Below are 23,294 nucleotides of genomic sequence, written 5' to 3'. Positions count from 1 at the left end.
TCCCAGAACCTAGAGATTAAGACAAAAAAAGGACCCTAAGTGCCCCCAAAGAGGTGCGTTAGTTCAGCAGACTAAATAAATACTGGGTCCTTTACCTCTAAGCAAGTTCCTTGGGACGCTGCTCAGAACCTAGTTTGCTTTTAATTTCAATACAGCCTGACAAAGGTGCTTCTCTGGCTCTCTGACCCAGAGCCTTCAAAGCGCCACAAATTAGCTGCGCAAGACGTTGGAGGCAGACGTACTGACGACAATTAAATGTGACAGCTGAGAGCTTCCCATCAGCGACAGAAGGGGCTGCTTAGCGAGGGGACCTAGCTCCGTGCACCTCTGCCATCCCCGAAGGGCAGGCTCGAGCGCCAGAGCCAGAGAGAATTGACCCTTAGTTGTCAAGAACAGATTAAATTATTTTCACCACGCTGCATGAAAGAGGGCAAGTCCGCGTGTGTATATATCTTAGAGGCTCATTAAAAATAGCTAAAGCTTAGCTCTAACCGCACTCCTTGCCTGACACCCACTGTTCAGAGGGTTTCCACAGGGGCCCCAGCCCCCAGCCTTACTTCCCATTATCCCCCATGTTGGAGCCTTCTGGAACCTTCCGGAACCTTCCAGTTCTTTCCACATCTGCCTTGGCTTCATCTGTTGCCTCCACTTAGAAAAGCCTGCCTGTATTGCCCCTTTGCCACCCCCTAAAGGTCCCCAGGGTACTTTCGGGCTCTTTCTACAAGGTCACCCAATCCTTGTTGTTTTGGAATGTGTGCTCGGCAGCTCTCTGAAAGCAGCCGTGATTCTGGAGGCAAAGGCCACGTCCTCCATGTTAGAAAGGTCACCATGTTTCTCCCAAGCCAGGCTGGAAGCCCTCGCCCCCACCCCCCGCCCCAAGGCGGTGCTTCCTGCTCCCCAGAAGCCACAAGGCACTTCCTCTCTGGCTCACACATTTGCTGGAGGGGGAGCAAGGCTTTCGTGGGGCCTGCCCCCCTCCCGCGCTGGCCCGGGGAAGGAAAGCCAGGGAGGAACGTGAGACCCTGCCTCCTCCCATGCACCCGAGAACCATGAGGAGGCCCCAACCGCCCCTGACCCCCCACCCTCTCCCCCACCCCGCGCCCGGGACACTCACGGAACATGGTCATGAACTGCTTGGGGTTGAGGTTCCAGTAACCCCAGTTGGTCCGGTAGCCGTGCAGCGTGGCGTATTCCTCATGGTTGTACGCGGGTTCTGTCCCGAAGGTGTCAATGACCCGGATTCGGCATCTGCTCCCCGCCCCGGGGTGGGGGAGGGGGGTACCAGGAACCAAGGTCAGCCACCTCCGGGGTCTCCCTGGGCTGGGCCGCCCCAGCATGGGCACCGTAACCAGCCAGTGCCTGGGCGCTGCTGCAACGTGTGGTCAGAGCTTGGGCTCAGACGTCACCTAGCTGTGTGACCCCAGGCAAGCGCCTTAACCTTTCTGGGGGAGCTGCACCATCACTCAGGCGAGGAAAACAAGAGCCCAGCTGTCTCGGGGTTGTGTGAAGCATGGACCACTCACTCAGGAACTGTTCATTATTTCAGCTGCCCTGAGGGAGCCTGGGGGCGGGGGGTCATCTGTAGGATTTGCACTTTCCTGAGCAGGGAGCAGCCAGCAGTCATTTGAGTACACAGCCCCCCTGCCCAGGAGCCTGACACCCCCAGGATGAGCCTGGCCTATCCCGGCTGCAGTGCAAAAGGGCAAGGGACCAGCCACTGACATTATCCCCAATGCTGGAGCATACTGGAACCTTCCAGAACCTTCCAGTTCTTTCTGGGGAAAGCAGTGCAAGCTTGGCCACTTCAGGTGCACCTCCCAGCCGGGCGGAGGCTCTGCTGTGGCCCCCAAACCTCCCCCTCCGTCCCTCCATCCCACCCGTGGGCATGGGCACCGGAAGGAGACTGCTGAGACTCAGACACCCCTCCAGGAAGCTGCCTCACCCCACATCCTTCCCGGTGACCCAGAATTGTCCACAGACTGCTGAGGTCGGCACTATTCCCTCAGAGAAGGGCCCGGGGGAGGGAGGTAGAGGCACCGAGCACATGAAGAACACGCATTAATAATAAAAGCAATAACACTGCCTGTCACTTTTTTTTCCCCTAATAAAATCATGCGGGATAGTCAATGGGACTGGAGCAAATGTAATAAATAGCAGGACTCTCTGTGCTAAATTAAACCCCGTATCCTGCTGGCTGCAGACGGGGAGCTGGAGCGATGGCATTGGCCTTCCTCCAAACCCAGGTGGAGGGAGGGAGGGAGGGAGGTGGAGGGGTGCTGAGCCCCCACAAGCCGAGGTCGAGGTCACCGCCCCAGTGGAGCGTCCCACCCTTTCTGCTCCTCCCTGCAATTCCCCTACCCGCCCCCACCCTTCCCTGCACAGAGGGGCAGTGAAGTGAGTCCCCCACTCTGAGTATTAATTGTCTGAGTGAGGCGGGAGGCAGAGCTCCTTCAAGAAGGGCAGTGGTGGGGGAGGGGGAGACAGAGGCAGGGCGAGCCTTCCCCCACCGCAGGCCCAGGGACCAAGCAGTCCCCCCACCCTGGGACCAGCGTCCGCACCTCCTGCCCAAGCTCTCTCACCGATACTTCTTGAAGGACAATCCCATGTGCTGCTTCATCTGCTGCAGGCCGTGGTAGTCGGTGTAGATGAGGTCGAAAGGCAGGGGCATGGTGAGCGGGCAGTTCCCCCGGCCTGGCGGCACCCCTAAGTTACTGAGAGAAGAGCCCTTCAGAGCCTGAGCCCCAAGAGGGACCTACAGGCAGCAGAAACCCACTTTCCCAACCAGCCCTGAGCCTGGGGCACTTGGAGCCACCCCAGTTCTCACAGCCCAGGATAAACATGGGGAGGGGGGCACTGTAAAGTGAGGCTGGAAAGGAAGTGAACAGGGTGGCCACGTACAGTCGTCTAAGTTTTCCACTGCACAAGAGACCCCAATGGGAGGAAACAGGACTGAGATCCAGCCTGGCCCGTGTCCGCCTGTGTCTGCCCAGAGGGGGCACCTTTGTCTAGCATTCACAAAGGGCCATTGTTGCCCACTGTGGTCCTCAAGGCGTCTTCCGCATTTGGAGCAGAAGGCCCTGCCTCAGAATATATAATGCAGCTCCATGGACTGGTTCCTGGCCCACGGAGGTGCCCAGCCCTGCCCCTCAGGGTCACCCTGCCGGCCAGATCATTTACCCAGGAGTTTTCCTCTGGTGACCCAGTGCCAGTGTCACCGGGGCCCGGAGGACACAGCCACAGCTGCCCGTGTAAAATCTTGACATCGGACTTCCCTGCCCACATGCAGAAGCCCCAGCTTAGCCTGAAAACCCACCCCTCTGCAGGGGACGGGGAGGCATTTAGATTGCTCATTCGGTAGGTCTGTGCCGAGCTCCTGAGCAGGCCTGGAGTGGAAAAGCCCCCCTTTCTTTGGGGATCCCACGGCAGTCACCCACCTCCCCCAGATTCCCACTCCCCCCTTGGATGCGTGGTCCAGATGCCTGCACTGGAAGGGGCCCAGGAGCCTCCCGGCGGGCCCCCTCAGGGAGCCACGTGAGGAGCAGACCCAGACAGGGTAGGTGAGGAGCTTCAACAAGGTCACTGGCTCATCAATGGCAAAGGGCCACGATTGACGAGCTCCCTGGGCACATCTTGGGCTCCTAGAGCCAATTCAAGCCAGGCGGAAAAGTACCAGCCTGGACATCTTTGTGCTCTTCGCTCATGCTCTGCGCGTCACCATCGGAAGCTGGGGAGGGGGACGCTGTGCACAATGTTCCCTGTGCACACTGACGGAAGTGGCATCTTTTCAATGACGTTTACGGTAACTGATGACAAGGCCCTGATGGAAAATGCCAGGGGAGGCTGCATGTGACGGGCATCGGGGCATCAGGGGTCGGCTGCGCCCTGCAGAGAAGGGCAGCAAGAAGCAGGGGTGGGGGCTCTTCCGTGTGCCTGCTCCCCCCCCCACCAGCCAGTGCACCCCAGCCTCACCCAGCTTCCCCTGCTAAGTGCCCAGAGGAGAATGCACAAATCTAATACCCAGTGTCTTGTTTCTCATCCGTATACGAAACAGTGGCCAAGGGCTCCCTCCCTCCCTGACTCGACCAGCTCCCACTCGACTCCTCCTCCAGCTGGGCCACCACACTAAGATTCTCAAAACCAGGACTTCTGAGGCGCAGCAGCCTTCGTAAGCTTCCGTCATCGTTGTCGAAATACCCAGAAAGCACAGGAGAATGAGCACAGACCGCAGGGGTCTGGAGCCATCACAGGAAACAGTTCCCGCAGCCTGGAGACCTCATGAAATATTTGGTGGTATTTTTCAGCGTGGAGCAGATTTCTGCCTTCCACTCTGCGGACAGCCTGTGGTTTCCTTCCAAGCTCGGGTTTTCTCTCCCCCCGGCCCCCCAAAACCTCCCCCAGTAAACCTGATGCCCCAGGAAGGAGCCTCCCCTGCCCTCAATGGAGAGCCACGGGCAGAAGGACAAAATGGTGAGCCCTCTGTCCCTTCCTTGCAGAAACCAGGGAGGCGGGGGCTTCTCCTCCCACATGGAATCGGGGCCTCGGAGAATTAACGAACAATCCCGAAAGTAGGAGCCATGGTGAGTCCGGCCGCTGCTACCTGCATGGGAAGAAGATTACCACCCCACGTCACATCTGCCGTTGGTTTCTAGGCAGCGTGGCCCTCCGTGGCTGTGCGCGCTGCCAACAGAGTCACGGGGGCTTCCTTTGGTGGCCCCGCCACCGACCACAGCCCCGGCCCCCCCCCCAAGCACCACGGCCACTGGGGGGCCAGCTGAGCCGCACCCAGCTCTCCCCTGGGAGAACGACTCTGAGCTGTATTCTAAGGCACACGCGTCATCACCTTCGCCACTTGGGGGGCTAAAGTTTCGAACAAGGAACCATTGTGCATGCTCTCGGCTTATTAATTCATTAAATCCTTTCCTCTGGGCAGCTACCCTATGAGATCAGACTCATCCTTATCCCGCTCCCCTCTTTCTAGGCTAGGAAAACAGAGAGGCTGAGTAATTTACCCAGGGCTGCACAGCCAGGAGGCAGTGGGGCTGGGGTTGGGAGCCGGGCAGTGGGGCTCCAGAGCCCACACTCCCGCCCGCGGAGCTCTCCCGCGTCTCCAGCACGGTGGCCGATGGCCGGACCACAGTGACATCCCCGAAATCCGAGCCCCGGCTGCCAGCAGAGATTGGGCTCCAGTCCCAGCTCTGTTGCTAACCTCGGGGGAGTCACAGTCCTCTAGGAATTTCATTTTTCTCCTCAGGAAAAGACAAATAAAAATGCCTCGCTCCCAGGGTTCCTGGCAGGATCAACAGAGGTGCGGTGAGTGGAGGTGACGCTAACGATTATTTCTCCTCATCTGCAGTTCTGCCTTCGTCCTCGTGGGTCCGGCGACTCCATCCCAAACCGCACACAGGCCCCTCGCTGAAGGGCCCGTCACCTCTCAGCTCGAATCCTGAGATTCTCTCTCTGCTCTGTGTCTCTCCAGGCTTGTCTCTCTTCTAGAGGGATCTTTCCACACTGTACCCCTGGTTCCAATCCCTCCCAGAAGACCTCTCACTTCCTGGTCCTTGCCTCCTCCTCCAGGAAGTCTTCCTTGGATGCCGCGCCCCTGTGCTCCCCCACCCCTTGCTTCAACCCCCGCCGCTCTGCACTGTCCTGAGTCCCCTCCTTACACCCGGGGCCAGACATCTTTGAAAGCCCGGAGCTAGGACAGCGCCTGTCCCAATAAGCATCTGCTGTGTTCAGGAATGAATAAACAAACCAATGAAGAATTGGTTGAAAGGTTGAAAATTTGGCCAAGGAAAGCATGTCCGGAGAGGGGTGCCGGGTGAGGGGAGCCCAAGGGTTCCGGGCACCTCAGAGCGGTAAGAAGCACCCCACTCTTCTGAGGGGTGAGCAGTCTCCCGGGACACCCCGGGGCCCACACTAGTGGACCCATGTGCCCTACAAGTGTGCAAGCCATCCCGCAGGAAGGAGAGGAGGAGAGACAAGCTGGCCCAGAGACGGCAGCACCCCCCTCCCAGGAGGAGTTAATGAGGGGCCACTCAGTCTCCCCAGCCATTTCTAGAAAACAAGGGTTTTCAATTTAAAGGGACTTACTTCCCCTGGAGAGAAGTGTCTGTGGCTGCTCATTGGCCCCAGGGACTCAGAGCCCGCCCGGAGGACAGCGGAGAGGGTCAGCCCCGGCTGGGGGGTGGGAGACGACTATGGTTTCATCACTTATCATTTAAGTTCGCCTTTATGGGCAATTTTACGCTAAGTGGTTGGTCGGAGCAATGACATGAATTGAAAACCGTGGTCTCCTGACAGCCTTTCAGCCAAAGGTGCTCACAGCTCTGCAATTCCACCTTCCGTGGTGAGCGCTCCTCAAAACCCCCTGCCCGGCTGTTTCCTCGTTTCCAATGCCAAGCTCCTGATTCTTCTACGGACTCTTAGCCCAGGGCTGTGTCAGTGGGGAGAGGGGAGGTCACAGAGCCTCCCCACCCCCCAGTGCACCGAGGGGCGCCTGGCTGGGTCAGTCTGTTAGGAGAGGCAGTGTCTTCCCGTGCAGGGACTTGACACGCATCCATCCACGCAGCGCCTCTGGCCCCACCCACTACCGTCCACAATGCTCGGGACGGTGGGGGAGTCTCCGTGGAATTGCCAAATTGGGTGGCTGGAATATATTTCTAAATGTCCCCAGGCCACCTGAGCGGGAGCCTGGATACAGGATGAAAGGGGCACAGGAAGGGAGTGATTTCGGGAAATGAAGCTTTTCTATAGCTCGCCTGGCCATCATGGGGCCCCCACGCCCCACCCAAATGAATCCACCCATAAAAGCCTGCAGGGGGCGGGCGGTGGGGAGTTCGTGTTTAATGGCGACAGAATTTTCAATTTGGGAAGATGGAAAAGTCCTGGAGAAGGACGGCAGTGATGGTTAGATGACCTTGTGAATGCACTTGATAGCACTGAACCGGGTACTTCAAAATGGTTAGGATAGCAAATTTTGTTATGTGGTTTTGCTACAATTTTTTTAAAAAGCCAAACTGTTCACACTTGAGGGACCACGCCATGCCCAGGCCTTTGCCTCCCGGCAATGCCCGGCCCCCACCTTCCCCAGCTCCCCCCAGACTCCCAGCTGGCCCTAATGTAGGGGCACAGCAAATATTCACAGAAGGGGAGACTCAGTAGGTGGTACGGAGGGCCAGGGGAAAAAATAATCTATGCCCAATTGGAAAAAAAAAAAAAAAAACCAACATCCTCAGCTGGGAATCGAAATGCTGAGCTCTGGATCAGTGAAAAGTGCCCCTGGGGGTGAGCTCCAGCACAAACTTGAACTTGCTGGGTGATGTTGCCCAGACCTCAGATCGTCCTGGCGTCCGCCTCCACCCCCACAGCTCGGACTGATCTCTGCGATCCCTTCTAGGCTAAAAATTCTCTGGTTTTATTCCTCTCTGTGCCTTTGGTCTGTGGCTGGAAATAAACTCTCCAGGTTGTGCTCACATTCTGGCGCGGTCCACCCTCCCTCCCTCTCTTCTCTGTGTGGGAGGGACCTAATTAAAAAGAATGCTCGCCAAGTGATCGGAAGTCCCAGGTGCTAAGTGCACACAGGTAACTTCTGCTTTTCTAGACCCTTCTCGCTGCTGAGAGCACACTGGCCCGGGCAGGCCAGGACTCTTCTGCCTCCCGGGGGGCCTGCGATCCCTCTGCTCCGCCTGGTGCCCGTCTCCTGACACTATGGCATTGCCCCCGTCTCTCTCTAGGACAGGCCCCTGCCTCTTCCCCAGAGCAAAGGGGGCAGAGAGAAAGGACCCCAGAGAGTTAACTGCTTTAGAAGGGGGGTCAGCATCACCAAAGAGAAAGAATTCTATTGTTCTGCAGTGTTTCCTTCTCTTGCCCAGGATGGGCTCACAAGCAGCCAGAATTAAAGGCAGAAACGGAGCAAGGGCCACAGGGTGAGAAACTCAGGGAGCAGCATCCCGCCCCCCCGGGCCTTAGGACCACTGCCCACAGCCGCCCACCGCTTTCTTCCCCAGCAGCCCGTCCTATTTAAGCAAACTCGGGGCTAAGAATAGGGCCGCGGCTCCCAGGAGAGCGGGATGAAGCCACACTGCTCCCTCCAGTTCCCAGGGGGGCTGCGGGCACAAATGCGTCAGAGGAACGGAGCACATGGCTCTGGCTGTCCCCTGCCTCCCTCCTTGCAGACGGTCCCCAATTTCTATAACGAATGGCTGTGAACACTGAGCGCAAAGCCAGCTTCTCTCATCTAAGCTAAGCCTTAAAGGTAGCAGGATGGTGGTTCCCAGGCACAGGTTACGATCGCTGAGACGCCCCAATGCCCGGGCCCAGAGGTGCTGTCCATCACTCTGGGGTGGGGCGGGCTTTGGGATGCGGGTCTCTTGGTCCCCGGGTGATTCTCAGGCACCAGAAGCTCTCACGATCCTACCCGGTTCCACATTGCTTTCTTGAGAACCACCCTGTGAGGGTGGCCATCAGCACCGACCCCGTGGGAGATGTGGGTTGAGGGAGAGATGACGCCCTGGGGCGCTGGACGCGCGCCACCAGGGGCCTTGGGGCGCTGGGGAACGGCTGAGGAGAGACGAGTCTGGCTCCCAGGAAAAGGGCTCCCTTCCACCAAAGCCCCTCCAGGAGTTCAGAGAAGGCTAGAAGGACCACAGAGGGTCATCTGTGCCACGCTACGCTTCTACCAGCTTCTCCGGGGATAAACAAGCCCCAGGCAGGCCGAGCCCCGGTTCTGAGGCCAGAGAAGCCGGGTTTTCCCGGTTCGGCCTCCAGGAAGCCTGTCCCACTGTCCACCCACCCGCCCTCCAGCCACCACGTGACAAGGCCTCCTCATCCTCTGTACTTGGTGCGGAGAGAACACCGGACCCCACCTCCCTTTGCGACAACGCCAGGGTTTGAAGACCCGCTCGCTATGCTTCTTCCCAGGAACAAGTCCCGCCTCGTTCAAGAGCCTCATTTCTCACCTCACTCGCCATGGTCCTGCCCTCCCCACCATGCACGGATCTTGCATGAGAGCCTGCAATTTCCTTTCAAGGTCTCCCCTTCGCAGCCCTCTGGCCCCAGTGGGAACCAGGCCAGAGCTGACTGGGCAGCCGCGTCCGTGTGGTCATGTTTATTAGCCAGTGTCGGGACTGTGTGAGTCCCGTGTCAGATGTGTAAGAACAGATTCTCGCTCCCTGTGGCTCAGTGCAGCATGGAGCAGGCGGTGCAGGCAGCCCTTGTAAGGAACCATCTCTCCTGGACTCCAGGGAAGGATGCAGGGCCGGGCCTGGCACGGCTCAGGGCTCTGCAGCAGAGGTCCCCCACCTTCCACGGCACTCAGCAGCACTGACCCCGTCCCCTCCATGGGAGACTAAGATGCCTCGTTGGAATCCAAGGAAGGGGAAGGAAACAGGAGAGGGGGGAGGGGATGGAGTTTCTTTAGCATAAATTAATCATTTGCTTCTCAAGCCTCCGCGAGGAATGCGCGGCCGAGAGAGAGAGACAGCCATTGTCTACAGGAGTCCAGTAAGTGCCAAACAGATGCTCGACGGGGCTCGCCCTTCCTTTTCCTAATTTACGTCCTTGATATGTTACAAAATGTTTCAGGCATCCGGAAAATTATGGACAATAATATAACGAACACCTCGATTCCCACTTCCCAGGCTTGTCAAGTCTTACACATTTTACCACCTTTGGTTCAAATCTTTCCCCACCCCTCCCCCCGAAGGGATAACACACTGCAAATCCGTGTGGAGCCTTGGGGTGTGTCCGACTTGTCCACTGTCCTTGCACTTTCTGCCCTCTGCCCCCTGCTCTCTCCCCCTTCCTCCAGGGGCCGTTGTTGGGGGGGGGGGGTGCACCAGGCACCATGCCATCCCTATCCTGTGTCTTCAACTGCTCCCTTTCCAGGGTCCATCGCACGAGCACTAAAACATGCCTCGGCTCTCCCACCTTGAAAGGTGAGCAAGCAGACCTGTTATGGGGTGAATTGTGTTCCCCCAGAAAGGCGTTGAAGTCTTAACCCCCCACCCAAGATTGTGACCTCATTTGCAAATGAAGTCTTTGCAGAAGATCAAGTGAAGGACGTTAGGATGGGCCCCTAATTCAGTATGGGGGTAACCTTCCCAGAGGGGGATTTGGACAGAGACAGACGTACACAGCGGGGGAGGCGGCGGGGAAGGCACAGGAGGAGCTGGTCACCTGCGAGCTGAGGCACACCTGAGGCCACCAGGGGGTTCTCACAGCCTCAGAAGAAGCTCAGAAGGAGCCAGCCCACCTGCCCCGTGGTTTCCACAACCGTGGCACCGTGGCCTCCACAAACGTGAGACAGTAAGTCACCCAGTTTTGCGACACTTTGTTTTGGCAGCCCCTCCGCCCCCCCGCCCCCCAGGGAAGCTACGATTCTGCTGTCGCCTGCCTCCTGGCCTCTCCTCCTCGCAGCCAGGCTCCCCCAGGAGGCGCCTCTTGGCCGTGTCTGCTTCCTCACCAGCCTCCTCCTCCTCCAAGCCACCCCTTTCTGCCGTTCGTCCCCACAACTCAACCAAAATGGGTCTCTGCAGGGTCAACGAGGACATCCACGTGGCCAAATTCCTTGGACGGCTTTCAGCCTCCTTCTTACTTTTGGTGAGCATCTGACATCGCTGGGCATACCCTCCTTCTAGAAGCATCTTCTTTCTCTGTTGGGGCCCATGGCTCCAAACCCTCCCGGCCACTCCTCAATCTCCTCTGGCAGCACCTCCTTCACCAAGAGGGTTTTCCATGTTGCTGTTCTCGGGGCTTTGCGCTCAGGCCTTTCTTTCTGTCACTTGGCTGGGGGCGGGGGGGGGGGGGGGGGGGGGGCATGGAGGAGGGCACTTGTGGGGATGAGCACTGGGTGATATATGGACAATAAACTTCAGTCTGAGCCNGGGGGGGGGGGGGGGGGGGGGGGGGGTGGCGGCGCTGTCCACCCGTGGCTGCTTTCAGCCGGCTAGTTTGGCCTGGTTCAGGCCAGTCTGAGCCAGTCACAGCCGGTCACGCCCTGAGGCCTGCCTCGGCTCCCAGAGGGTTGAGCTGCTTGCGGGGGGGTGGGGTGGAGGGTGGGGGGGGGCCTGAGATGTGGCCCCCCATCGTTTTCTGGGGACCCTCCCCGGTATTTGCCTGGAACAATGCTGCTCAAACAAAAAGGCCAGGAGTCTGATGACTGATTTCCACGGGGCCCCGTGCTTGGCGGCCGAGAGTGTTCCCTCCTGGTCCTCCTTATTTAAACATTCTCCTCTCAGGCTTTCATCATTTGCCAGTTAAGTCAACTAATTTTCTACTAAACCCAATTTCACTCATGGATGGAGGAAGAGCTCAGTAATTTTTCCTCATGCCATGTACTATTAATGGTGCTTGAAATTATGCAAATAAAATTAATGAGCACCGCAGATTCTGGGCAGGCAGGAAGGAAAAGGCTTAATTTAAAATGCCCGCCGTGGGGGCACCTGGGTGGCTCATTCAGTTGAGCGTTGGACTCTTGATCTCGGCCCAGGTCATGATCTTATGGTTGGTTGGTGGGTTCGAGCCCTACGTCAGGCTCTGCATTGGCAGTGCAGAGCCTGCTTGAGATCTTCCATCTCTTTCTCTGCCCCTCCCCTGCTCACTCGTTCTCACTCTCAAAGTAAATAAATAAACTTTAAAAAGTATATATGGGGCACCTGGGTGGCTCAGTCCATTAAGTGTCTGGCTCAGGCTCAGGTCATGATCTGTTTGTGGGTTCGAGCCCTGCCTTGGGCTCTGTGCTGACAGCTCAGAGCCTGGAGCCTGCTTAGGATTCTGTGCCTCCATTTCTCTCTCTGCCCCTCCCCCGCTTCTGCTCTCGCGCGCGCGCGCTCTCTCTCTCTCTCTCTCAAAAATAAATAAATAAATAAACACTTAAAAAATGTGGACTGGGTGTTCACCAGAATGAGTCGGGGAGTGGCCAAGTGGGGGCTCTGGGCCCGCCTCTCCCTGCGCAGTAGGCGTGGCCAGGGCTGCAATGCCCACTGTAAAGGGTGCTGTTCTTCCCCGCCACCTCTCAGACCCGAAATGTCCTGCAGCAGCAAAGCCTGATGTGGACTGTGCGTTGCCCCAAACCTCACTCCAGTGAGCTGGTTAATTAAAAGACCAAAACACCAGAAGCAGAGAAAAGCGGCTCATCCATCCAGCCTTGCTGCTTAGTCAGTGGCCAAGGCATCTGCCACGAACATCTGCGAGTAGAGTACAATAAAGGTCCACACAGCAGCATCTTCGTCCTGCTGCCTTCCCTGCTCAGGCCATTTAGCCAGACCAAGGAGACGTGTCTGCCACAGAAGCCAAGCAGTGGCTCAGGATCTGAACTGCCTTCACATCTCACTGACCTATTTTCAAGTGAATCTGCTGCTCGCCGCAGGGAATGGCTCCCAGAGGAGGTGGGGAGGTAAAGGCTCCCAGAACACACAGCAACGCCATGAGTGCGTCCAGTGGGGTCTCAGCCCGTGACCCCTTTCCAGGTTCAAGTGCTCACCATCTCATTATGAGTTGCATCATGTTCCCCTAGAATCTGTGCTGGACTTCTAACCCCTAGTACCTCAGAATGGGGCTTTATTTGGAGATATGGCCTTTGAAGAGATAATCGAGTTGAAATAAGGCCATTAGGATGGGTCCTGATCCAATATGAATGGTGCCCGTATAAGAGGGAGAGATTCTCAGACACAGACACATACAGAGAAACGGCCACGTGAAGATGAAGTCAGAGATTGGGGTGATGCTTCACAAGCCAGCGAGTGCCAAGGATCCCCACAAACCGCCAGCAGCCAGGGGAGAGGTCTGTGACAGAGTCTCCCTCACAGCCTTAGAAGGAACAGCCCTGTTCACAGCTTGATCTAGGACCTCTCCAGAGCTGAGAGACAACAGCTCTCTGTTGTTGAAGCCACCGGGTCCGTGGGGCTTTGTTACAGCACATACACATCTGTGTTTAAACCTTCACTGAAAGGAAAGACCTGCATTTAGGTAGCGCTGGGTGGTCTCGGCAGAATGAGCTCGAGGCGCTCACAGCCCCAGCCTGCATCTGTCAGGGGGAAATGTACATCCAAGAAAGGAGAAGGTCAGCGGGTCTCGCATCACCTGGAGGCGAGAGGCCCCCACTATCTGGGCCCCTTCAAGGGATGCCTCCTCCACCTACCCCTGCAGCCAAGTATAACGTGGGCGCTTTGGGGAGGAATCCACACATATGCTTTCTACTAGTCTTCTGGAGACCTGAGCCTGAACCCCAGGCCCTCAGGACCTGCACTGGGGACACAGAGGACAGTTCTTGTGAACAAGCCATGAAGGCCAGCTCACACAGTCTATGAAGTCCCGATCCCACAGCAGCCCAGACCGTAGGGGTGGGGCGTTCCAGGGGAGACTTAGAAAAACCACAGCCTCCATTTTTCCATCTCTCAGCCTTCACTGCTCATTAGGTTACCTGGGGAGCTTTGGAAACTTGATACTTGGGCCCCCACCCCAGACCCATTAAATAGAGACACCAAGAGTAGGGCCCAAATGTTGGTATGTTTGCAGCCGGGGGCGGGGCCAGGGGGCAGGTGGAGGGTAAGAATCCCCACTTGAAATGTATTCCAACCACAGCTGATGCTGTTAATTTCGTAGACATGACTGTACTGTGTCTCCCGGGGATGACAGCTTTCTCTTTTGTTGTTGTGATTCTTTTAGTTGTTTTGAAATTATTTCTGACAACAGATTTAGAAAACCCCTTCATAAGTTCCTTGAGGTGTCCAGGCTGTTTACACAACTCTGCCCTGTCTGAGCAAGAGCATCCGCTCACACCTACACCCCGCTGGCGACCAAGGACAGCGCTGTCTGGGCACAGCCTTGGGCCTGCCCATCTAACAAACTGCAAATCGGAAATGGAGCAAGCTTTCCCTGGAGATCCTGGTTCTGGGAATTTCAGATTCGCATGAGCCTGGCAGGAGGTGATGTGTTGGCAGGAAGATATAGTGTCTGTGGGGTGTGTGAGTGTGTGTGTGTGTCTGTGTGTGTGTGTGTGTGCGCGCGCGCATATGTGCACCTGTGCAGGCACATGCAATGTGTGCATGTCATGCACAAGGGTGTGTGCAAGCACATGTGTTTGCCTGTGTGTGCTGGCGTGTGTGTATGTGTAGGGATGGACGTGTACGTGTGCATGCATGAGGTGTGCACAGGGGCCACACACACATGCAGATGCACACACATGGGCATGCATATATGGTTATGCGTTGGGGCCTGAATGTATGGGCACACATGTGGATGCACGTAGGTAGTGAAAGAGCTGGCAGTAGGAGGTATTTCAGATCTTAGTACTTTACACTAGGGCCTCACTTTCAAGACCCCCTGAGTGCAGTGAGCCCCATCTTCATCACTCTGGCCCTGGGATGAGCAGTGTCAGGCCCAGTCAACCACAGTGCCAGGGCTGAAAGCAGCCAGAGGAGGAAGTGCTCTGGGCAGGTAAGGACTCAGGGGGAAGACTGAGAGAGAAGACATCTCAGCGCAGATTGAGAAGCAGAGTAACTGAGTTAAATTCCTATCTCTTAAGCAGACTCATCAAATACGTGCTCTCTCATAGAGGGATGATTCGCTCAGTGTGGTTGTTAGGCTGTCACAAATGCCTGGGAGAAGGCTTCCCGTTCCCTCAGGGAACAGCAAAGGAAGGAAGTTCTCACGTCTCTGGCCCCAGAAGATTCACAGCCAGAAGGGAGGAATCAAGCTGAACGCCATCTGATAAACGTGAATTCATCTAATCTTGAGGCAGGTCAAGGTGTCAGCAATGCCGACAGATGCTTCACACTCACAGGGGACTTTGTGTGTGGCAGAACCTGGGATGAGGGGTCCAGACAGTCCTCACCACCAGGATTCTTCCCACTGTATCTTAGGGTTTCCAATGACCTAGAGGCAAGGCCCCCTAGACCCTTGCTCGCGGCTCTGCTTGAGGCAGGTCTGGCTTGTGGGTGGCTAAATCACAACCCCTGATTGTGCTATCCACAAAATGCCCAAGACTTCTTCAACTTTGCAGACACAACCTCCCTTTTCTCTTTCCTCCTCTTCACCCCCACCCTATTTGGCTTTCCTGCAGGAAGCTTCAAGGCCGGGCAAAGATGCCTCTTTTCATCATTTGCAAAAACATTAGCAGCACTTTGCTCCACAGTGTTGATGCATCTGAGTCCTCTCTCTGTTCAGAGGGAGCTGGGGGTGAGCATCAGTGTGTGCTGGTGGGTGGCAAGTGGGCACACTCAGCTCTGAAGAGCCCTGCACAATGTGAACAGCTTGGTCTAACAGCGAAGTGCCACCAGGGTGAGAGCCAGAGTGAGGGACATGCTGGTTCCCTCTCCTGGTGCTGAGTAGCTAGTCTGCAGGTTCAGCACCAGCACTCAGGGACAGCTCCCTGATCACTTCCTTCCCACTCTGGTGACATCCTGCTAGATTCTGGCAGGGGCTGGGGGGAGGGGGGTTGGGGGACAGGGGATGTGCTATTCCCAGGTGGCACCTCATTAGTCCCTGTCACCTTCAAAATGAACCCTCCAGGTACTGTTCCTCTCTGAAGACACTTCAACTTTCCTAGGCCTACTGCAGACAGGTGCATCAGTCTAAAACAGTAACTCCAGCAGTGTGAATCACAAGGCATGGGAATAAAAACCTTCAAGCCACTAGGTCATTTAGTGACCTCCCAGCACGACCTGGTATCAGCCTCCTTCTCCCCATACTCCTATCTATATAGCTAGTCCTAATACCACCCTCTGATCAAGGTCACATGGAGCCCTACTTGAGTTACTGGCAGACTCCAAGTTCAGAGGAAAACTGAGAGGGTGAGTAGCTGCCCAGACCATGCTGACCTAAGATTGTCTATGGCTTTGTCCCCGCCAGCATCCTCTGCTCTCCAACACTCCTGTGCTACAGAGTATCAGCATTCGTGGCCAGGACAAAGTGCTGATCAGAGAGACATCTAGAACCAATTGACCATCAAGATGGCAGGCGAGTTCTGGACAGAAATCACATGTTGGCTTGAAAACCACCTCAGAGGGGCGCCTGGGTGGCTTAGTCGGTTAAAGCGTCCGACTTTCACTTAGGTCATGATCTCACGGTTCGTGGGTTCGAGCCCCGCGTCAGGCTCTGTGCTGACTGCCAGCTCAGAGCCTGGAGCCTGTTTCAGTCTGTGACTCCCTCTCTCTGGCCCTCCCCTGATCACGCTGTCTCTCTCTCTCTCTCTCCTAGAAATAAATAAAACATTTAAAAAAAAAAAAAAAAGAAAACCACCTCAGAGTAAGTTAATGGGCTTATGAAGAAAAGCCGATGTCTAGGCAACAACTCTGGGGCCTTCCTTAGTCGTACCCCGGGGCCAAGTTAGAACAGTCTCATCCAAATACAAGTGAGAAAGAGGAATAGAAATCCAACAACTTTAAATCCTTAACCATAAAGAGAAAAAGATCGATGAGTTTGATTACATTAAATTAAGGCCTTCTCTTCCTCTGGGGAAAGAAGGAAAGAAATGACAGAGACAAGTCACAAATTTGGTGAAGATTTTTAAACAGATATAGCTCACACAAAATTTATATCCATGATATGTAAGGAATGCTTACAACTCAATAAGGAAAAGATAAACAACCCCGCAGAAAGGTGAGCATGGGCATTTCATCAAGGGGAAAGAAGGACAAACATATGACAGAATTCTCGGCCTCATTACTTGTCAGGGAAATGCAAATTAAGAACATAACAGGATACCATGATACCACTTGACATCCTCAATTAGGAAGTCTGATTACACTACGTGTGGGTGAGAACACAACACTGGGAACCTCCAGTTGGCGGGGCTAAATCAGTTTCCATCACTTTGGAAAACGATTGGCATTATTTCACACACTATTTGTCCCCATGACTTTAGTCTATCCCAAAGAGAAACTCAGTCTATATCGCGACATAGGTGCCCCAGGTGACATGTATAAGAATGTCTACCACAGCATCACTCAAAGTAATTTACAAAAGCAGGAAAAAGATCTCCACAATCAGCAAAAACTGATAAATAATTAAGAACCATCCACATAAGGAAATACAGCAGTGAAAATGAAAAAAAAAAAAATAGAGCCACATAGAACAACATGGGTGAATCTCTGAAACATAGTAATGGGCAAAGAAAGCAAGTCTCAGATGTTACATACAGTAGATGCCATTTGCACAGAGCTCAAAGCAAATGAAAATAAAAGTAAACCATATGCTGTTTATGGATACATGAGCGTGTAAAAAATTAATTTGTTTTTTAAAAGCAAAGAAATGATAAATACAAATCCAAGTTGCAAGTTTCCTCTGGGGGGAGGCAGAGAGATCAGGGAGAGAAGGGGCACCGGGTGGACACTGAAGTCTTGGGAATACTCTTTCTTTCTCTTTCTTTCCTTCCTTCCTTCCTTCCTCCCTCCCTCCCTCTCTTTCTTTCTTTCTTTCTTTCTTTCTTTCTTTCTTTCTTTCTCTCTCTCTCTCTCTCTCTCTCTTTCTGTCTTTTAAATTAATACTTTAAAAATATTTTTTTTAATTTTTTTTAATGTTTTATTTATTTCTAGGAGAGAGAGAGAGAGAGACAGCGTGAGCAGGGGAGGGTCAGAGAGAGAGAGGGAGTCACAGACTGAAACAGGCTCCAGGCTCTGAGCTGGCAGTCAGCACAGAGCCCGACGCGGGGCTCGATCCCACGAACCGCGAGATCATGACCTAAGCGAAAGTCGGACGCTTAACCGACTAAGCCACCCAGGCGCCCCTAAAAATATTTTTAATGTTTTATTTTATTTTTGAGAGAGAGAGATGGGGGGAGGGGCAGAAAGAGAGAGGGAGACCCAGAATCCAAAGCAGGTTCCAGGCTCTGAGCTGTCAGCACAGAGTACAATGCGGGGCTCAAACCCACAAACCGTGAGATCATGACCTGAGCCAAAGTCAGATGCTTAACCGACTGAGCCCCCCGGGCGCCCCGGGAAATACTGGGGGAATACTGGCAGAATCGTGTGAGAATACCCTATAGCTGCACTTCCTAACATCAGTTACATACGTTTTTCTATGTGTCAAATATTATATAATGAACATTAATAAATAAATGAAGGAAAACTGTATTTCTATATCTCACAGATGCAGTAGTTAAGCCTAATCACACTTGCACACAGATGTGCACACACACACACACACACACACACACACACAATTCTTCCCCCTTTCATCACCATCTCCCACCGCCAAGAGCATCAGGGGGACCCTGTAAAGGCGAGCGTTGGGAAGGAGAGGCATGGAGAGGCGTCACCAGCCCACCTTGCCACCCTCCAGATCTTATCAGCCCCCCAACCCCGGAATAAGCCAGGAAGGAGCCCAATTCCAGAAGAAAAACTCCAAGACTGTACCAAGCCCACCAAGACAGCAGGCAAAGAAGACCCCAGCTACATGACATGGCTCAATTCCACAAATGGATATTTGTCAGCCCCTGAGCTGACACCAGCAAACACCAGGTCACCTGTTGGCCCAAGATGGAGAAAAGGACCCTTTGAACAGCACTATGCAAATACACTTCCTTGGTGCATCCCAAACATGACCAGGAATCAACATGGAGAGGAGCAGGAAATTAGTAATGTCACTAACCACAGTGTACCAAGAACCTCCCAGGGAACTGTAGGCAGAGTAGAGGCCCTGGGGGACAGGTTCCCCTTCCTCCCCCTCCCCTCCCCTCCCCTCCCCGGCACTCACCTCTGCAGCTCCTTCAGGGACACTGTGATCCGCAGGCCATGGCCCAGGATGTAGAGAGTGGCCAAGATGTCTGCCCACTGCACCATTTCCCCCAGAGGCCCGCCCTTCAGCACCCTTGGGCTGAACACGTCACCAGACTCCTCCGTCAGGAAGCCAATGTGAACAAGGATCTGGGGAGGACACAGGGTCAGCACGGAGGAGCAGCAGCTCTTGCCCCGCCGCCCCCAGGGAGACCCGGCCAGCAGCAGAGGCTGTCTCCAGGCTGTGCCTGGGCAGGCGTTTTCTGGCACCAGAAAGGGGACCAAGAGCCAGAGTGACCAACTGGGCACTGGGGATAAAAAGTGAACAAGATGGTCACACCCCACTCTCAAGGCGCTTACGTTCCAGATGGAAGAAGTAGACAACAGTAAACACAGACAAGAGATAATTTCATGAAATGATAGGGACTCTGAAAGAAATAAACAGGGTGATGTGAGAGTCAGGTAAATATTTATTGATGGATGGACGGATGGATGGATGGATGAATAATGGATGGGGGGTTGGATGGATGGATGGACGGATGGATGGATGGTTGGATGGATATGTGGGTGGGTGGATGGATGGGTGGACAAATGGGTGAATAGATGGATATATGATATCCAGATGGGGGGTTGGTTGGATGGATGGATGGACAGATTGATGGCTGGATGGGTGGACAGATGGTTGGATGGGTGGATGGATGGATGGACGGGCGGATGAACAGATGGATGGATGGATGGAAAGATGGACAGATGGATGGACAAACCTACAAATCTCCCCCAAAACAGGCTACATTATTCCCAATATTCTAGGCAAATGCCATGACTTTTCTGTCTGAAAAGCACAAGGTGTCTATGGAATGCAGAACTCCTCCGCAGTGAGGGGGAGGGTTTGTCATCCCAAACATGAAAAGAGCCAGGGGCCACCACATGCATCTATCCTGACTCTGCCTCCCCTGCCCCAGCTAAAATTCAAACAACTTCAATAACCTTTCCAAGGACAGACTCAGTGCCCACTTGTAAACCTGGGGCCCTGAGCTCACTTCCTAAGCTCTCTGAGCTCAGCTCCCTGAATGCAGAGAGAAGTGGTACCTGCTTCTGGTCCCTCCAGACGCTTCCCAGCTTCTGCGCCAGCCTCTGGGCAGCCAGTGCCCACTGGGCCGTGAGCCGCTTGGTCCGTTTCTTCATGAAGATTAGAGACTCTTTCCCACTGCCCATCAGCTCCAGGAGGTGGGACAGGTTGCTCCGGAAAACTGCCTGGAGAGAGGTCCACACCTGGGTCCTCCAGCCCTCAGCCCTCGGCTGTGCCATCACTGTCACCTGCTGCCCTGGGGACAGGGGCCGGCACCCTCCGTGGGAGGCTGGGGCCTGCTGCAGCTTCCCCTGCCCTTTGTAAAGGCCCACCAGCCCCACAGTCGGGGAGCCCTGCTCTCACCCGCCAACACTAAGCCCCTGGCCCAGCCTTCTGTCCCGAGCCCTTTGGGGGTGGGCAGCTAGGACAGTTCCCAGGGGTCTCAGCTGCGACCCGGAGGCAGCGAGGGTAGTGGTCAGAGCTGGTACTCGGAAGGCAGGAAGTCCGGGCCACCTTTCAGCGGAGCTGGAGTAATGAGGTGCCTTGAACAAGTTAACGCCACCCCCTAAACCTCAGAGTCACCATCTGTTCGATGCGGTCACATAAAGCCTGCTGGGAGGTTTAAGTACAAATAAAGTGTCTGGAAGGCTTCCAGAAGCAACAACTATTGTTACTATTATTCTTGGCCATTTAGGGGTGCCTCCGGGGCCCCAGCTTGCCCCTCAAGTAGGCCAAGCTTTGCAGCATCCCCAGAAGGTAAGACAAGCCCTGTGGCAGGCTGGGACCTGCCCCCGACCAGGCACGGCAGGCTGGCCTCACGTGGGGCTGACCCCTAAGGACGTCCCACCTGAGGAGACCAGCTGGCCTGTCCACCAGCCCCTCACGGGCCCACCCACTTCCCAGGCCTACCTGGACTTTGGGGAGGGGCTTGGGGGCCGTCCGAGCGGCTGTCTGATTCCTCCAGGGCAGCGGGGGGCAGAACCACTCGACCTCACTCAGGTAGATGAGGAAGGAGCACTCGGTGCCGTCCACCCCGAAGAAGGCGTAGCAAGGGTCAGACGTCCAGCGGGCGCGCATCCACTGCGGAGAGGGCCAGCCTAGGCCAGGGTGCTGACACCAGCCCCACCCATGCCCTCAGCAGGCTCTCGGCACCCAAGTCCTTGGGGACCCAAGGTCCCTCAGGACAGGACCTCTGGGGCTCACACTTAAAGGGGCAGCAAGGGCCAGAAAAAGAAGAGGACAATTGTACCAGGACCCCACGACCCAGCCCCGGGTCCTGGGTGCTGAGAGCCTCGCGGGAGGCCGAGCAGGGCCACCTTCCCGCAGGCCCAGAGAGAGGAAGACCCTGGGAGAATAAGGCCAGGTCACGACACACAGGGAAAAGCTCCAGGGCAAACGGTGGGAGACGCAGCAGCTCATAGTCATGGGGAACAGGATTCAGCTGAGGTCAAGATCAAGAGCAGCCTCCAAGGTCACAGGGACTGGAGTCAGAGCAGGCCCCGCCCACAGCCATCCCCCCATATCACCGAGAACAGGGTCTGCAATGCCTCCACTCCACCTTCTTAGGGAATTCAGAACCAGTGATGAGCAGGCTTTTACGCCATGGACTGCATGACTGGATGGACAGACTTCATGCAGCCACGGGCCCCTGGGGATGAGCCCCCAGAGATGGGGCTGGGGGAGGGCTTCCTCAGTTCAGCTGGTTGCCAGGGTGGGGAGGAATGGGAAGATGGGCCCACTGGAGAGATCCAGTCTCTGAATTAGTTAGGACTCAGGCTGCTGGGGGTGGCACACATATATTAACAGTTTGTTTGCTGTAAGAAAGTACTGAAAACTCCGAAATATGACTGTCCTGGGCAATCTGGGTTGGTGGGCCAGGCAGGTGGCCCAAGCAGAGAGCCACCCCCTGAAACTGGCCTCTGCCAGCTGGTGCCAGGGTCAGGGTCAGGGGGCTGGGCAGAGAAGCCCCCACTAGAGCTAGTCTGGGGCAGAGCCCTTAAAGAGGAGCCTGCGCCCCACCCCTACCCCACCCAGGTCACCTCTACCCCCGCCCTCAGTTCCCAGGCCTTACCTCCACCTTCCCTGAGCAGTCGGGGAACTTGGGGTCACTAGGCGCCTCACACTGGTCCCGCCGGCCTTCAGACACTGCAGGGAGAGAAGGTCAGCTTGTTGAGGCCCCGGGTGGGTAGAGGAGCCCCGCGGAGTGTTAGAGAGGCCTGGTCTGCGGTGGGGAGGGGTAGCTGGGGAGCCACCTGCCAGAGGGTCCCCAAGCCTGGATTTCTGCCACTAGCTCCCACTCCCCATGGGGGCTTCAGAACCAGTGAGGAGCTGGCTTGAATGCCTATGGACCAGCGCCTGGAGAGGCAGACCTCAGGTACCCACCCAAATGTCCTCAAACCTCTTCGATGGGGACCCCCAGAGATAGAAGGAGAGGGGGTCACTGGGGGACTCTAAGACCTCCGTCCTCACGCCAGGTCACAGTGGAGTGAATCCAAGTCACCCCACTAGGAGCCTGAGGCAGAAGCCAGGACAGCCGCCGTGGGGAGCGGTTGGGGCCGCTGGGGTACCGGCCCCCTGGGGGCAGAGGGGTACCCTGGCCCCCACCCTTGCTGTGGAGCAGCAGGCTGTGGTGCAGGATCTGGTCCACCTTCACGGCGATGTCCGAGACATTCTGGGCGATGGCCTGGATCCGCTCCATGAGGCCGGCCCCAGGGGGAAACCTAGGGGGTAGAAGCCAGGGGTGAGTGGCACGGCTGGGTGCGGTGGCCATCCCGGGAGGGGCTCAGCGGGGACCCAGACACTGCCCTACAAGGAACCAAACCACGGAGATGGACAAAGCTGGGCCGGCAGAGGGAAGGGCATGCCCTCCCCACCCTGGGGCTCTCTGACCACCCGCTGCACATGCCACACGGGAAAGCCCACGTGTCTGTGTCATGCATGTCTGCCGTTCACCCCCACATGCATGCGCCCTGCGTGCGGGAGGGCAGTGCCTGAGGCCGGTGCAGACAGAGGAATTCTATTCCAGAGCCTGGACGAGATTTGGCCCGGGACCCCCCAGGCAACGGAAGCCCTTTCCCGGGCATGGCCAGCTGCCCTGAGTCTGTTTCTCCATTTCCTCCCAGAGGGGCCACCCGGTGCCAAAATAAATTCCTCCCAAAGAAGCCTGGGGACTTGCCAGCTATTAAGCCTCTAGTAAATTATCACTGGGCTCCTGAGCATGAATTCTTCCCAGGATCTTAAACACATTTACTGCCACCGACATCACAGCCCTCCACCCACCACCAGGACTCGCGCGGCCTTTATTTTTGGAGAATTTATTTCCCAGTGTTGATTACTACTCGGCTCCCAGAGCAGTTTATGAGACACCAGACGCGAGCTGTGTCTCCTCGCAAAGACGTGAGCCAAGGCGGCCCCGCTCTGCCCGCCGGCACGTGGGCTCTCCCAGGCGTGGCTTGGACCTTCTCGAACTCGGTCATTCCGAGCTTTGATTCGCGCCCCGGCCTCTGGCTCTG

The 23,294-nt window shown here is 55.8% G+C and overlaps 1 protein-coding gene across 3 annotated transcripts in view; it reads right to left on the bottom strand.

Annotated features, from left to right (window-relative positions):
• The window catches only part of MGAT5B (alpha-1,6-mannosylglycoprotein 6-beta-N-acetylglucosaminyltransferase B), a 66,210-nt gene that overhangs the window by 17,121 nt on the left and 25,795 nt on the right, over nucleotides 1-23,294 (bottom strand). For all 3 annotated transcript variants that reach the window (XM_039226621.1, XM_039226623.1, XM_039226622.1), the window contains exons 4-10: nucleotides 22,387-22,502; nucleotides 21,854-21,927; nucleotides 20,692-20,862; nucleotides 19,803-19,967; nucleotides 18,694-18,863; nucleotides 2,580-2,711; nucleotides 1,115-1,248 (exon numbers count right to left, since the gene is read on the bottom strand). In XM_039226621.1, the coding sequence (XP_039082552.1) occupies nucleotides 1,115-1,248; nucleotides 2,580-2,711; nucleotides 18,694-18,863; nucleotides 19,803-19,967; nucleotides 20,692-20,862; nucleotides 21,854-21,927; nucleotides 22,387-22,502 (962 nt within the window). The remainder of the gene's footprint in view (nucleotides 1-1,114; nucleotides 1,249-2,579; nucleotides 2,712-18,693; nucleotides 18,864-19,802; nucleotides 19,968-20,691; nucleotides 20,863-21,853; nucleotides 21,928-22,386; nucleotides 22,503-23,294) is intronic.

This window comes from Hyaena hyaena, unplaced genomic scaffold (genome assembly GCF_003009895.1).
Source record: "Hyaena hyaena isolate Hyena2069 unplaced genomic scaffold, ASM300989v1 scaffold_21, whole genome shotgun sequence".
Classification (NCBI taxonomy): domain Eukaryota; kingdom Metazoa; phylum Chordata; class Mammalia; order Carnivora; family Hyaenidae; genus Hyaena; species Hyaena hyaena.
This window is presented reverse-complemented; position numbering and strand designations above follow the sequence as displayed.